Here is a 17,110-nt window from a genome sequence, read left to right as displayed (position 1 = left end):
CGACGAAGCCCAAAATTCCTACAAAGGTGTTTTTGTCCGCACAACCTTAATTAACTTGTTATTCAACCCTTATTGGACCTAATTAGGTCATAATACATGTAATCTATTTATAGTTGCTAAAGATAGGAGATTAGGGAGCTTTCCATACAGTTTTTCCATACTTTTGATTTAGTTTGCAGTTTTAGTTTAGTTTTATTATGTTCGCTTAATCGAAAGATTTTATTTCGAAGTTAGACAATTGTGAGTGAAGATTGTTCCGAGACCGGGCTGTTTCATCAATAAATTCATGAGCATTTTCTTTTCCTTATTCTTCTATTTATAGTTCTTTCATTAATTTTATTAATTGAGTGTTTGTATAAATATTGGAATTTATTTTGTGCTTCATACTTATCTCGCATGATTTGGTTGTTTCGTTAATTAATTGATGGAGTAAATAATTATTTAAAATTAAGTATTTATTCAAGAAAACAGAGTATATTAGGATTGATGACACTAGTAGAATATCTAAACAGGTGAGACCGAAAAGGTATTTGTTTGCCTAGGTGAGACCGAAAGGGTATCTTAAGTGGTAATCCTTAGTGAAGATGAGATCGAAAAGGTATTATTAACTAAGGATGGTAAATACTTAAATTAAGCCTAGGTGAGACCGAGAGGGTATCTTAAGTGGTAATCCTTAGTGAAGATGAGACCGAAAAGGTATTCTTAACTAAGGATGGTAAATATTTAAATTAAGGGTAATTATCGACTTAGTTAATAATTAGGGTTTCAATTGATTCTAGTCTAAGGAGCTCGCATAGTCGAAATTAGGAATAGGAAAATTTGATAACTTAACCTAAGGTAGTTGTTAGTTTAATTTAATTGATTTTATTTTTAGATTTCGCACTACTAATTCTTGACTTGATTAGAGTAGTATTTATTTTCAATAATTAATTTAATAGTAATTTTGTCCAATTTGCAATCACTTGGGTACAATCCTTGGAATACTTACCAAGTGTTTCGTTGTAAATTAAGTATATTACAATTTGACTTATTAGCTTGCAGAAACCACACTTAATTCTTATCTTTTATTTTTGCAGTAATTTACACTCCCGACATTCGCACATCGGGAGACAGTCACTAGGTAATGGTATCGATACTTGATATAAAATTTTAAAAACTTTGCAAATTAGTCCTATTTCATGCTTGGGCCAACAAAAGAGCTTTCGTAAGCTCAATTGAGACTCGAAAAAGATTGTATATCATGATGTTAACGTATTTATGTTATGATTGGATGTTTAAATGATTTGTTTGCTAAATATTTGACAATAATTGCTCTGACAACGAATGTGACATCCTGTAGCTCGAACCTGAAATCGATTGGGCAAGAGGTGTAACAAAAATTGTATTTTTGTACAGCAAAAAAAATTAAAATTTTGAAAATCGAGCCAATTTCGAATGTAGGCTACTTCGAATGTAGCCTCGAATAAATTCGAATCAAACACAGAATCAATATTATTTACCTTACTTTAAGTAGAAAATAAATATCTCTTCAATAAAACAGAAAGAATTGTTAGTACGAAAAGGAAAAAATCATTTTTAATTTATCTAAATTTTAAACCAATAGGATGTCAGGGTCACTTTATAAGAATAATTTACATAATCAACTGAATTAAATTAGAATTAAAAAATGTGGATTATGATTATTGATTCAAGTAAAACATGCACATTCATATTGATCAGTGCTAATTCAAGCATAAAGCTGTTGGAAAGCTAAACACTAGAAAGAAACTTTGATCAAACACATACAAATCATATTGACCGGTGTTAATTCTAGTTGCAGGAAGCTAATAAACTAAAATAAACCATGATTTTGATTAAAGATGCACACTTGAAACAGCTTTGATAATTCATGAGGGGAGGAGAAAAATACCATGGAATGCTACATTCACAAGCTGTTAAAGGAGTCTTCAATGATGTAAATGGGTAGTGCATGAGATGAACAGAAGTTTCAGAAAATCTTCCCCAACTCGTACTGGTGCATGCTTTGTTTAGTGTTACCTCCTCCTTGACTCTTATCGGTTTACCAATGCAACCGAATGTCTAGAAATGGCTTCTAATGATGATAATAAAACAAAAGCTGATGTTTCAGTGTTCTGAGGGAGAGACATGGAAGAATAAAGGAAATTGGATCACTGGTCAACCCCTCCTATATCAACGATGTTTGAGGCATCCATCAGAGATGGACTGGAAGAATATCCATAAATGAATACATCAGTTTGTCGTTGATAAGAGCTTCATGTGATGTTGTCCAACCATGAAGACTGCAAAATACTAGCGAGCCACTTGAGGAGGTTGGGTCATAACATCTTTAGAACAGATAAATGCACCATCTTGGTCTTTTCCTTCCTTTGCATCTGCAGTTTTAACAGTAAGATTCACATGCTTTGATGTTGGTTTGACTCTACTACGTGCCTTTCGGGAAGGACTTGAAAATTGGATTGCTTGTGCTTGCACGTCTCTCACTTTTGGCATCTTCTTCACGTTGAAGAACCCACTCTCAAGAGATTCCAACACTCTAGTGGTCAATGGTCTGCTTCTTTTGCTTTGCCTCCGGGGATTCACAACAGCTTGCTGCTCTTCTGCACAAACATTAGTAGTAGTTTTCAACAAATCAGCATAATTATTCACAATGATGATCTGGCCACCATCAGCTTCCAAGGTTCCTGGCTCACCATTCCGAGCGTCAGGTGAAAATGGAGGTTGGTTTGAACCAATTGATGACAAGGATGGAAGCTTCTCATTACTCCCTGAGAAGTCGCTGTGAATTCTGGATTCCCTTTAGCTGAAGAGCTAAGAAACGGTACTTTCTCCTGAAAATGACTCACGTGGAGAACATTATTGCTGCCTTCATCTTGAGAATCTAAGGCACGACATACCCCTGTTTGTTCACTAATTCCAGCAGAAAACTGCTCAGTAGGGTTTCTTTCCTCTGTCTTAGTACAAGCATTTAGTCTCTGTCTCTTTATGGGAGAAACTAAATTAATTGGATTGCTACAGATATTCTCAGCAAGATCAGTTCCCTCCATCTTAACACAAGCTGCTAATCTTTGCCGTTTCATTGGAGAAGCTAAATTAATTGATATAGCAGCTAAATTCTCGGAAAGGCAGCTTGCCTCTTTATTAGTACAAGAAGTTAATTTCCTTCGTTTTTCCGAGGGAACCAAACTAATAGAAGGAACTGATTTAGCTCTTCGACTGAAATGGTGCTTTATTATCCTCTTTGACCTGGCATCTTCTGATGTATCGGTCTTCTTGTCTTGGTGAATCAACAAACTCTGGTCTGCATGGCACGAGTTCTTCAGATTTTGATTTGAAATGTCATTTCCATATTTACCTTCACCTTTCATTACATTAGCAGCAGCAATTGGCTTACTACTAGGTTTTTTATCAGCAGCAATTGGACCATGATTTGATAGTCTGTCAGCATTTTTTCGCTCACCCTCATCCGAAGAACCATCACTTGATTTTTCTTCATTTCCTCCCGAAAAATTATTAATTTTAGAAGAAATTTCAAACTGAACTGGTAAATATCTGAGTTCTCTCACCCCAGATGATTTCCCTCCATGGAGCAAACTGGTATCCACAATGGTAAATTTAATGTGGTGTGCAGTAGAGCTAGTGATTATGCCCTCACAATGGTGAGCTTGCGAAACCACACTTAATTCTTATCTTTTATTTTTGCGATAATTTACACTCCGACATTCGCACATCGGAGACAGTCACTAGGTAATGGTATCGATACTTGATATAAAATTTTAAAAACTTTGCAAATTAGTCCTATTTCATGCTTGGGCCAACAAAAGAGCTTTCGTAAGCTCAATTGAGACTCGAAAAAGATTGTATATCATGATGTTAACGTATTTATGTTATGATTGGATGTTTAAATGATTTGTTTGCTAAATATTTGACAATAATTGCTCGACAACGAATGTGACATCCTGTAGCTCGAACCTGAAATCGATTGGGCAAGAGGTGTAACAAAAATTGTATTTTTGTACAGCAAAAAAAATTAAAATTTTGAAAATCGAGCCAATTTCGAATGTAGGCTACTTCGAATGTAGCCTCGAATAAATTCGAATCAAACACAGAATCAATATTATTTACCTTACTTTAAGTAGAAAAATAAATATCTCTTCAATAAAAACAGAAAGAATTGTTAGTACGAAAAGGAAAAAAATCATTTTTAATTTATCTAAATTTTAAACCAATAGGATGTCAGGGTCACTTTATAAGAATAATTTACATAATCAACTGAATTAAATTAGAATTAAAAAATGTGGATTATGATTATTGATTCAAGTAAAACATGCACATTCATATTGATCAGTGCTAATTCAAGCATAAAGCTGTTGGAAAGCTAAACACTAGAAAGAAACTTTGATCAAACACATACAAATCATATTGACCGGTGTTAATTCTAGTTGCAGGAAGCTAATAAACTAAAATAAACCATGATTTTGATTAAAGATGCACACTTGAAACAGCTTTGATAATTCATGAGGGGAGGAGAAAAATACCATGGAATGCTACATTCACAAGCTGTTAAAGGAGTCTTCAATGATGTAAATGGGTAGTGCATGAGATGAACAGAAGTTTCAGAAAATCTTCCCCAACTCGTACTGGTGCATGCTTTGTTTAGTGTTACCTCCTCCTTGACTCTTATCGGTTTACCAATGCAACCGAATGTCTAGAAATGGCTTCTAATGATGATAATAAAACAAAAGCTGATGTTTCAGTGTTCTGAGGGAGAGACATGGAAGAATAAAGGAAATTGGATCACTGGTCAACCCCTCCTATATCAACGATGTTTGAGGCATCCATCAGAGATGGACTGGAAGAATATCCATAAATGAATACATCAGTTTGTCGTTGATAAGAGCTTCATGTGATGTTGTCCAACCATGAAGACTGCAAAATACTAGCGAGCCACTTGAGGAGGTTGGGTCATAACATCTTTAGAACAGATAAATGCACCATCTTGGTCTTTTCCTTCCTTTGCATCTGCAGTTTTAACAGTAAGATTCACATGCTTTGATGTTGGTTTGACTCTACTACGTGCCTTTCGGGAAGGACTTGAAAATTGGATTGCTTGTGCTTGCACGTCTCTCACTTTTGGCATCTTCTTCACGTTGAAGAACCCACTCTCAAGAGATTCCAACACTCTAGTGGTCAATGGTCTGCTTCTTTTGCTTTGCCTCCGGGGATTCACAACAGCTTGCTGCTCTTCTGCACAAACATTAGTAGTAGTTTTCAACAAATCAGCATAATTATTCACAATGATGATCTGGCCACCATCAGCTTCCAAGGTTCCTGGCTCACCATTCCGAGCGTCAGGTGAAAATGGAGGTTGGTTTGAACCAATTGATGACAAGGATGGAAGCTTCTCATTACTCCCCTGAGAAGTCGCTGTGAATTCTGGATTCCCTTTAGCTGAAGAGCTAAGAAACGGTACTTTCTCCTGAAAATGACTCACGTGGAGAACATTATTGCTGCCTTCATCTTGAGAATCTAAGGCACGACATACCCCTGTTTGTTCACTAATTCCAGCAGAAAACTGCTCAGTAGGGTTTCTTTCCTCTGTCTTAGTACAAGCATTTAGTCTCTGTCTCTTTATGGGAGAAACTAAATTAATTGGATTGCTACAGATATTCTCAGCAAGATCAGTTCCCTCCATCTTAACACAAGCTGCTAATCTTTGCCGTTTCATTGGAGAAGCTAAATTAATTGATATAGCAGCTAAATTCTCGGAAAGGCAGCTTGCCTCTTTATTAGTACAAGAAGTTAATTTCCTTCGTTTTCGAGGAACCAAACTAATAGAAGGAACTGATTTAGCTCTTCGACTGAAATGGTGCTTTATTATCCTCTTTGACCTGGCATCTTCTGATGTATCGGTCTTCTTGTCTTGGTGAATCAACAAACTCTGGTCTGCATGGCACGAGTTCTTCAGATTTTGATTTGAAATGTCATTTCCATATTTACCTTCACCTTTCATTACATTAGCAGCAGCAATTGGCTTACTACTAGGTTTTTATCAGCAGCAATTGGACCATGATTTGATAGTCTGTCAGCATTTTTTCGCTCACCCTCATCCGAAGAACCATCACTTGATTTTTCTTCATTTCCTCCCGAAAAATTATTAATTTTAGAAGAAATTTCAAACTGAACTGGTAAATATCTGAGTTCTCTCACCCCAGATGATTTCCCTCCATGGAGCAAACTGGTATCCACAATGGTAAATTTAATGTGGTGTGCAGTAGAGCTAGTGATTATGCCCTCACAATGGTGAGCATTAGTACCACACTTGTCACCTTTTGAGAGCATATGATTAGCATTTACCTGCCGTGAGTCTCGAGTATCCTTGTGAATTGGTTTTGAAGTAAACATCAAATCAATTGGTGAATATCTCAATTCTCTCATCTTGGATGCTTTTCCTCCATGGACCAAACTGGAATCAACAACTGTGAACTTCATATGATTTGAACTGTAAATAGAGACTCGGGGCTTGAGATAATGAGGCTTATGATAGGCAGGATCATCTTGATCCGATAACTCCCCTGGAATGCACACATTTTCTTCATTGCATCTGCTCATACAATTTCCTTCAGAATCAAGCTCGATAAGTGTTGGTTCAGATGCAACTTTGCTCAAAACATCACTAACAGAATCAAAGTAGTGATTCCCTTTAACAAGTTTTCTTCTCGAGAACTTCTTCACTCCAGGCATAAGGAAAACTAGATAATGTTTGGAACCAACAGAGCATTGATTCTTAGGTTGCTCAGAGTGCCACCCTCGTGCAAGCAAACGTGGCCAAACAGCTTCCCAAAAGATATCATTGCATCGAGCTTTGCTCAGTCGAAAGCCTCCAGTTAAATATCTGATGATGTCTCCAGATGTAAGAGATGAGCAAGCCTTCCCAGATGGTATTTCAGCAGAAACTTGAGTTGTCCTTGGAGGTTCCATGGCCAGGCCTGTAAGGTCTGTCTTCCCTTTACCGATACCTACAGCTTCTACAAGTGTAGATATGCCAACACTAGTCTTCAAGTGGCAGATATAATTTTCAAGCGAAGTTTTACCTTCCAAAAATGACTTAGATACCTGCCAATAGACGATGAGTTAGAGAAGCTTATATTCCTAGTAAAACATATTGAAAAGCTAACATAGGAAAAACAATGTCCCACATAAATAAACAGCAAAACACATTAAGCGCCACATATAGATAAAAGATTGTTTTGTAATTCACTTGTGAGCTTCTCCTCCAAGCGATAAATCAGGTTTACCTCAAGCAAATTACTTTGTGATTCATCTGGGACATGGGTAAGCAAACGAGACAGTAATTCCTGTTGTCTCCAACCAGTAAAGATTTTCCGTCCATATACATTTTTTCGACGACTTCTCTTTTGGCCATCTGACCATCTGCGATATCCGTCAGACCTATAAAATGCCCCATAGTAAAATGACAATATATCCCCCATGCCCTTGTTCTCGATGAACCGTTTTATTTGCGCAAAATCCTTCCCAAATATATATAAACCAAGAAGAAAACCATCCATGTCTGCATTGCTCCAGGAATCACCTGCTGCACCAGGAACTAGACAAGAGCTTTTACCTTCTAACAGTCGAAGCTTGTTAATTTTACTTGTCATTCCACATTCAAGGTTGTCCGAATTTGGTTCTTTTTCATTGTCCAACCTAGCACTGGACTCTTCAGCACTTGGTTCGGAATTTTCCTTCCTCTTGGAATTCTGGCCCTCTCTGCACTTCCGAGATTTAACAGGCTCGTCCACCTTAGTTCCACGATAAGGCTTACTTAAACCACCTTTGTCTTCATCCTCAAAACCGATATCTTCATGTGTCCACATGACAGGGAGAGGTAAGCCTAATAAAAAGGAATGGGCAAGATAGGGAATGCCTTCTGAGTCAACAGGGTCCATCAAAAGCCAAAGATGCTCAGTTCCTGTTATCATGGGAGGAATTTCCACCTGGTATTTGTTTCCAACTCTTGGACTTAATTGTGGATCCCCAAATATATCAATTACATCAGGAGAATCAGGGGGAAGCAACAGCTTGGGAGATGTTTCTTCAGGGAGGTTGCAGCTAGGGTCCAACTTAACGGTTTCCATCTGCGAAAAGAATACTAGTTAGGAAATAAGGGTGAAACATACTTGATAGAAAACAGCTAAAAATATGACATGGGAAAATATTCCATGAACATATTATGTGCTCAAGTACACTCGTTACAGATTACAAGCCAGTGAGAAATTTAAACTGTGAGACACAGAAAATGGCAACACAGACCAGTATTCAGGTTGCAAAACGAATGAATGCCTGTTGAAGAAAGTTAAATTAGTGAATTTAATCAAAGCATTAAAGGATGGTCATCCAAGAGACATTATTTGAGAAACAGTTCAAACAAAGGGATTCATAGCTGATGAATCATTTTGCACTCTGCCAACAACAAAGAAAAAGGAAACCGTTAGGGATTCAAGCAGCTTAAAGATTTTATCTTGGAGGAAACGCTCAACATAGTACAGCAAAGATCATGCTCAAAGAGAAACAGCCAATCCAAATACCATTAATTATACACTATAGAAAGAGAAATCCCATTCTTTTCCTCCATTCCTATATTGCAACATGAACATGCATTAATCAATCACCAAACCAAATGCAGATATAGGGAAACACAAACAAAAACCTGAAGAATCCCACATTAGAGAAACACATAAAAACTGTTGATAACATCAAAGAACAACAGCTAATAACAGGATCAACAACCCCAGATCTTCTTTTTATACAAAAAGATCACCATTCAGAGCTGATTCAGAAACAGGAAAGCAACTAAAACAACAAGTCATACCAAAGAAAACATTTACATAGTGAAAAAGAAAATCTGAACTAACATAAAATATCACAGTAAAAAAAAAAAACACGATAACATCCAAGGTAAATACAAGAACCCAACAATCATAAGTAAAATTCTGATATGACCCTATATCTAAAAACATTAACTTGTTGACAAAACAGGTAGTTAAAGGAACAAATAACAAGAACAAAGGAAAAAAGAAACGAAATTTAAGAACCAAAAAGAGAGAGTAAACGAGAAAAAGGAAGGGAGATTTAAAATGATAAACTTAACCTTCCCCAGTGAAGAAGAAAAGTTATGAAACGTTAAAATTAAATGTGAAAGAAGGAAGCTAAGGAAATGGGTAGTTATGTTTTGCATTGATTCGTAGCTATTTCCAATCAAAACATTTATATCCATCGAAAAATAACACCAACATAAACAGGAAAACTACACAAAAAGAAGCAGCACTTGGTCTTTGAGTTTTGACACTAAAATCTCAAGAACTGCATATATAAAGAGTGATTGAAGAGTGGAAGATGATACCTGGGTCAAAGAGATATTAGGCTTTGTTTTGTTTCACATGGAGTGGAGAAAAGAGAAGAAATCCAGAGAGTATTTGTTTGTATAGTGTGTGTTGGTATATATAAAGGAGAGAGGGTGAACGAGGTAAAGAAAAGTGTCCTTTGTCCTTGCAAAGCTTTTATTAGCAGTGAAAATATACATACATATATATAATAAATAAATTGTATTTTAAAAAGTAAAGGCATAATAACTTTTTAACCTTCCAACTTTATAAAAATTTATTTTAGCCCTATATTTAATTTTTCATCTCTTTGAACCATTAAACTTATATTTCTTATCAAATTACCTTAAAATGGACTAACTTTTCTAATGTGACATACATGTGGATTGTCACGTAGATGAGATATTAGCATTTAATTAATTTTTAAATTTTAAAAATTATATTTTTATTTTTATTTTTAAAATTTTAAAAATTAATTAAATGTTAACATGTCATCACATGGTAATTCACGTGCATGTCACATCAGTAAAATTGACAAACGTTAATTTTCATCTATTTTGGGTGGTTTAACAAAAAACACAAGTTTAAGGGTTAAAAGATAAAAAAATTAAATGGAAGGTTAAAATCACTTTTTTTATAAAGTTAGAGGGCCAAATAAATTAGTATACTAAAATAAATAAATAAAATATAAATTTTAAGCTATTTTCTAGAAAAGTGGGTTGAATTTGTTTTTTCCTAATAATTCGATATTATGATGTTTTATAAATGTATCCTATTTAAATTTGGATTTAACTCAATTAATTTATATAAACAAATAGGCGTTATTCAAATTTTAAGAACTTAAAATTTTCCAAACACAAAAAGAAATATAGTTAAATAGTTTTGAAGAAGAAGTAATGGTTTATTTGATCTTTCAATTAAAAAATATTTTTGGTTTCATTTAAATTTTCTCTTCTAACATTTAAACTTATGTGAATTGTTACATGGATGTTACATTAGTAATTAATTAATTTTCTAAAATTAAAAATTAATAAAAATATTTTTAATATTTTTAAATTTTAAAATTAATTAATTATTAACGTGACACACACGTGAATGTCACGTCAACAAAATTAGCAACCGTTAATTTTTTCTTCCATGTTCGAGATGATTTGACAAACAATATAAGTTCAATAATTTAAAAGGAAAAACCGAATGGAATATTAAAATATTTTTTTATACAAAATTAAAAGATCAAATAAATTATTATGTGGAATGAATAAAAATAAGAGAGGTTATTAAGAAGTAGGTGTATATATTCTCAAACTTCTAATTGATTAGGCTATTCCTATAGAAATTTGAGCTTTTAACATAACTTAACTACTTAAATTAATGTAATTAATGGAGCTAACTAAATTATAAAATTGTTTTTATTCAATATATTGTATAAATTAAAAAAACGTTATTTAAATTTTAATCTAAAACTCAACCCAATCGGTAAAATCACAAATTTAGGACTATATTTCAAAATTGTCACATATCTCATTTATTTAATTTGTATACACGTGTATAAAAAACCGTATATACATGCACATGTTTATTATATTTATTAAAATATTTTTATAGTATATTTTAAAATTTATAACGTGAAAAATAATATGTTTCAAAAATAAATCATCATTGTTGAAATCATAAAATAATATTAAAGCCTCCATGTGTAGAGTTTCCTAAAAAGTATATATACAGTGTAATATTTCTCAAAACCAAATTAGTAATATTTTCAAGTCAAGTTCATTGCTATATTTGAAGAACATCCAAAATTGATATTTTCAAGGTTTGTAAAATTGACTCTAATGCCTTTTTAGCTAAAAATACAGAATATATCACAATTTTTAAATTATTTTCAAAATTCAAGTTGTAAAAAAAAATTATTTTCTAAAATTTGTCTTCTCTTATAATAAAGCTATGTCAAGAAACAAAAGAGGTGCCAACAACCTCTTGATCTAGTGACAAGAACATTAAATTGTAGGGATGAGAGTTTGGGTTTAATCCCAAGTAACCCCGTTTCTCTCCTCTAATTATTAAAAAAGAAAACAAAAAAAAAGGAAGAGGTAAAGAAAACAGAGAACTAACCATTTTACTTGATGTTTCTATTTTTTCTATGTATTAAATATTTCTATACAGATATTACGATAGGAAATTTGGAATGTTTAAAACAATTTTCCTTATTTTCTCTAACTTTATCTCTTTATATCATTTTTATCTACTTTTATATAATTTTTATTTTAAAATTTCTTAAATTTTTAAAAAGAATTTCAATTTTTATCATTTTATATAGAATAAAGGTTAAATTGACAAAAGAATAAAAGTTGAGTATTATAATTGTTATTATACCAACTAAAAAGTACTACTGTTAACCACTTAACAGTGTCGGATGACAAAAAATTTGAAACACAAAATAAAAACTTACGTATGGTTTAGTGACTAATGATATAATTTATTGATAGGATACTTATTGAATTAAAAAACTCTACCAAAAGCATATCAAATAATTATCTTATATTTTATAAATAAAATTAAATAAAAATTTAATTAGATATAACCTCAAAGTTACTTTATTTAATATAAATATTTTCTTGTTGATTATCCTTTTTCCAATGAAAAATAATTTCAATTGCATTTTTTTAAAAAGTTAACGATATAGGCATTTGGGTATTGAAATTGTGGTAACGACCATTAACTCGATTCCACGACCTTTTGTGCGTACGAAAGAATAAATTTGGTTCTATGGGGAAATTAACAATATTAATAAATTCTTCTAAAAAGAATAATATTAATAAATAATATCAAATAAATTTGACTTCCCCTTCCAAAATTCAGCCATCAAATGGATGGATCGTCTTTAGCGATGTTGCTTATCTTAAAGTGACCAAATGAATCAAACTTCATATATTATTTTTAATTTTTTAAAAATTTTATATTTTAAATTTATATTTAATATTTTTATATTTTTATTTATTAAATTTTATATTTAAACATTTTAATATTTTTTAATATTTACATTATAATATTATATATTATTATAAATTTATTTTTTGTACACTATAAATTACATAATATTAAGGTTTTCAGAATTGGACTGGTCAAGTTACTGATTTGACAGTTCGATTGGTTTGTACAGTTTGATTAAATAAATAATTAAAAATTCATAAAAAATTAGTTCAATTAGTTTTTAGCCCGATTCAACCGATTTGGTGATCAACTAGTATGATGCCTCTCTTTGGATCGGTACCTCAGTTGAGTCCCGATCCAATCGATTTGATCGGCTGGTCTAGTTCAAATAACCATCCATGATATAATATATTACAACTTAGAAAATAGGTCAAGCCAAACTCGGGTTTCGAATGTTTAAGCTTAAGCTCGACCCATATTTTAAATGAGCTTAATTTTTTTGCCCAAACCTATTTTTCGAGCCTAATATTTTTGTCCATACCCTCCAAAATTCCAGATGAATTGTTGAACTTAAACAGATAACTCGACCCATAAATAGCTCTAACCAACAAAAATTCTAAAGAAAAAATGAGTCAGAGTCAACTCAAACTAGACAACCAGTATGAAGCAACTTGTTAAGCTCGAGATTTAGCCTTGAAATATCTTATTAATATGCACAAGTTTGATTCTCACACTTTGCGTTGGGTTGATTATTTATTTGTGCTAATTTATGAAGTAAAATTTGAAGGCTAAAATATACTCTAATCCTATTTTTATTTTTAAGAAATTTAGACCTATCACGCCCGAAAATATAGGAGGTTAATTGTATTAGATAGACAAAAAAAATGAATAGGACTAATGGTTAAACATGCTTGTTCCCCTTTGCTTACCTAAGTTTAAGTCCCCTCCTTCCTTTTTAATTTTTAGATTTCAGCAAACACAAAATATATACTATTTGGATTAAAAACTACACAAGAAATGAGTAATAGCCTAAATAGTTAAGAGCTAGCCTTCCTGCCATGTGTTTCTAAGTTCCATTCATGCCCTTCCTTTCCATATTTTTTTTGAAATTCGACCAACTTTAAGGAAATTACAAGTGATATCCCTAGTGTTTACAAACCCTAGGAATTGACCCAATTCTTCCCCAATTAGAATTCATAACTTGCCCCTTTCCCAAAATTCTAATAGAATTAAAATTCCATCTTGCTTTTCTTTTCAAATCCTAATAGAATTTGTTCTCCATTCTTTATTTATTCTCTTTTTTATTTTATTTCTCTTTTCTTGACACCATATTTTCATCCTAATTGTTGATAAATATTTTGCTTTCCCGAATCAAATAATTCTCCATTCAATCATCTTTTCTATCGGGTTTGAAATTGCTATTGATAGCATCCCTATTCTTGCCAAGAATCGGTAAGTACATCTCATTTTTGATATTTAGATCCCAAATTTTTGTAATATTATTATCCAACGTAAATCTTTCGTTCGATTTAAACAATATTTTTCGGTTCTTGACAAATCTTTCGACAATCTTGAAACCAACCATTAATTAGTGTACAGATTATCTGAAGGACTTGATTTAGGTGAATCAAATCAGAATCGGGTGTAAGGAACATCGATCAGACTCTCGGTGAAAGGTGTGTGTCTTTTCTCAAGCGAATCGATGGTGAACGTGTGTAGAAATAGGGACACACGATCTCCCACACAAGCGTGTAGACCACACGGCCCTTCACACGGCCATGTGCCTTGAAAACCCCAGGTTAGTTCGTGAACCACATGCCCAAGCCCCTTTTACACGACTGTGTCTCCCATGTGTTAATTTTTATATTTTTCACACAGCCTATAGCCTCTCACACGGTCGTGTGTTCCCTATTTTACAGTTTTTCCCATAAATTTATGATATGTTCATTTTAGTCTTTATATATGCCATGAATTGTTTTTAAAGTTTTATTTTCTCAATTGAGTCCCTAATATTATGCTATTGAGGAATTTGTGATTTAATGATTAAAGTGTTATGACTATACTGTATGTGAAACATATATTATATGCTACTGTCATTATGGCACAGATAAACTGTTAGTGTTAATATTGTCACCACCCTATCGAATACCTGTTAAAGCATGTTAATTGCTGATGAACTGAATACATGTTAAGCATGATTATTGCTAGTGTTGATTTATTCTATTATAAAACATGCCATATTGCATTGCATGGGGTGAGATGATATGTACGGAGAAAGAGTGGCAATTTATTAATCCTCAAATAGTGTGGTTCATACATGAACCACATGACAATTTGTTTAATCTACAAGTATGTTGTGCACCCACAACAAGTGGTTGTAACTGCAAATATGTGGTTCGATCACGAACCAAGTGGCAGCTAGTCTACGAATGTTTTTATCTAAAAATACTGGTGATTTGCCCATAATTTTTACAAACCTAGTGACAACTTTTATCTACAATTATGTTGTGTAAATACAACTAGTGGCAGTTTATCTGTAAATCAGCGGTGGTTAATTCACAACCCGAAGTTAAAAGGCTGGATGAGTTCTAGGGAACTCATAGTGTGGTGTGTAGCTGTGGGGCATGACCTTTTCTGATAAACTAAAATTGGATTGTCATGCATAAATATGTGCATATAAAATTGTGAATTCTAAAATATTATAGTGATGTGTTATTATGATAAACCATTACTGTGAAATTGTGAATTGCTATACAAATGTGTTTACCTTAAGAATTGTTATCTTGTATGCTATGTTTACTGTCTCATGCTGATTTTTCTTGTGATTGGACACACATTGAGCTTCTTAAGCTCACCTCCTTATTTTTTATTTTTATAGACAACCCACCAAGTTAGGATACAAACGCAACATTCAAAGGGCTTGAAACCGTTTTTATTATATAAAAGTATTTTAGACTTAGTTTTATAATTATTATTATTCTAGAATTGTATTTCTTTGTTTAAACTATGGTATGAGACTTAAGATTAGGGTTTATTTAGCATGCATGATATTTGATTCAATTTAGGATATTGAACATGGATTACAAATTAAATATGCACAAAATAATTTTGATTTTCTTAATTAAAACTAAGTTGAATATCACTTTTCCGCTGCTAGATTATAAATAAATTTTAGAAGAATAAATAAATTAAAGTAGTTACTGTTACAAGGAAAATGTTTTACATAATCAGTTTTTTGTTAACTCATGAGTTTTTCTAAAAATAGACTCAATTTTTCTTTTAAGATAAACAACTTTTAAAATGATTGTTTTTCAAAACTCTGATAGCTTATTGGGCCATTTTGGTGGCTAATGAAATATTCCAAATTCGGGTCTAACGTCTAGGCCGAATTGGGGAGGTTACATTAATGGTATCAAAGCCTAGGTTTTTTAAACTCAGATCGTGGAAATTTGAGTGAGTCTATATGCATTGAAAATGGGTATTCTGGGAAAAATTATGCCACAAGTTTTTGAAAAATTGATTTTCTATAGGAAATTAAATCTGGGACTCCAATGTTGGTCCTACCTTAGTTATTGATTACTCTTGAAACTTTAGATAAATTACAAACATTAGATTCTGAACACTAAGGAGAAATAGTTGATGCTTGAACATTTTTGTTTGAAAACTGTAGATATACTTTAGATATTAAAATATCTGTAAGATCACAATGAACACTCAAGGTAGAGGGGTATGGATAGGTCGCGTAGGGTTGTACCTATTGAGCCACCCACTGTCCGAGGAGAAAACCCAATCCTTGAGGAGGATTATGTTGAGAACTTTATCGCTAATGGTGGCGGAGGCTATGAAAACAGCGATAATGCAGTGACTCAGGCGATGTTGAGTGTTTCACAAAAGGTTGTTGGAACCCAATCTGGATTGAGAAACTATGGATTTGTTGCAGGAAGGCTCCGATCGAATGGGGCTGAGACATTGAAAGGTATTACTGGAATAATTCCCACTGTGGCTGAGTATTGGATAGAGTCGAAAGAAAGAATTCTAGAGGACTTAGATTGTACTATAGAGTAAAAATTGAAGGGCATTGTGTCCTTGCTTAGGAAAGAGGCTTACCGTTGGTACAAGTTTATTGTAAGGGGTACGAAGGCTGAGCGTATAAATTGGGAGTACTTCCAAGAGGCCTTCCAAAACAAATATGTAGACACTAGGTATGTGAAAGTCCGTAGACTCGAGTTTATCGAGTTTATCGAGTTAAAGTAAGGGATAAGACTATAGCGGAATATGAGGTGAATTTTTAAGGCTCGGTCGTTATGCCCAAGGAATGGTCGCCACGAAGCAGGATAAGTGTGTGAGGTTCAAAAATGGGATGTGTTTTGACCTTAAAATACACGTTGCTTCACAATAGGAACGGGTGTTTGAGACCCTAGTGGAGAAAGCCAAAATTTTAGAAGAGATCAAACAGGTTGAACGTGAAAAACAGGAGAAGAATAAGGTACCGATTAAGAGAGATTCTTGTTCCAATAATTCGGATTCTCGTCCCTTAAAATGAGCTAGAGAGGGTATACCACAACAAAGGGATGCTGCAACTAATTCTAGGGGTAAGACTTCCAACTGTACATATTGTGGTAAATACCACTCGAGCGAGTGCTGAAGGAAATTAGGTGCGTATTTGAAATGTGGGTCGGTAGAGCATATGGTTCAGGATTGTCCATATTGAGTCAAATTGGATCAAGCTCCAACTCAAAATTAGGCCCAAAACCAAAGGTCGAATCAGTTACCTC

At 33.3% G+C, this 17,110-nt stretch overlaps 1 protein-coding gene across 3 annotated transcripts; it reads right to left on the bottom strand.

The window, feature by feature from the left end:
* Nucleotides 1-1,661: 1,661 nt before the first annotated feature.
* LOC105783404 (uncharacterized) lies at nt 1,662-9,570 on the bottom strand. Of its 3 annotated transcripts, none has more exons than XR_008192750.1 (4): nt 9,425-9,570; nt 7,317-8,159; nt 5,359-7,134; nt 1,662-2,618 (listed from the first exon to the last, which is right to left on the bottom strand). XR_008192750.1 is itself a non-coding variant. In XM_012608840.2 (3 exons), the coding sequence occupies exons 2-3, from the start codon at nt 8,157-8,159 to the stop codon at nt 6,031-6,033; spliced, it is 1,947 nt and encodes a 648-aa protein (XP_012464294.2). In that variant the 5' UTR covers nt 9,425-9,570; the 3' UTR covers nt 4,309-6,030. The 3 variants fall into 3 exon arrangements, 1 of the variants encoding a protein (XP_012464294.2); XR_008192749.1 differs by lacking the exon at nt 1,662-2,618 and adding an exon at nt 4,309-5,265; XM_012608840.2 differs by lacking the exon at nt 1,662-2,618 and having other exon boundaries at nt 4,309-7,134.
* Between the last annotated feature and the right edge of the window lie 7,540 nt (nt 9,571-17,110).

The sequence above is a fragment of the Gossypium raimondii genome, chromosome 13 (genome assembly GCF_025698545.1).
Source record: "Gossypium raimondii isolate GPD5lz chromosome 13, ASM2569854v1, whole genome shotgun sequence".
NCBI lineage: Eukaryota > Viridiplantae > Streptophyta > Magnoliopsida > Malvales > Malvaceae > Gossypium > Gossypium raimondii.
Note: the sequence above shows the minus strand (reverse complement) of the source record. Positions and strands in the feature narration are given on the sequence as shown.

Coding starts and splice junctions, on each gene's coding strand:
- LOC105783404 (XM_012608840.2), bottom strand. CDS start 8,159: ATGGAAACCGTTAAGTTGGACCCTAGCTGCAACCTCCCTGAAGAAACA. Junction 7,135..7,316: donor CACAAAGTAATTTGCTTGAG/GTAAACCTGATT, acceptor GTCTATTGGCAG/GTATCTAAGTCATTTTTGGA.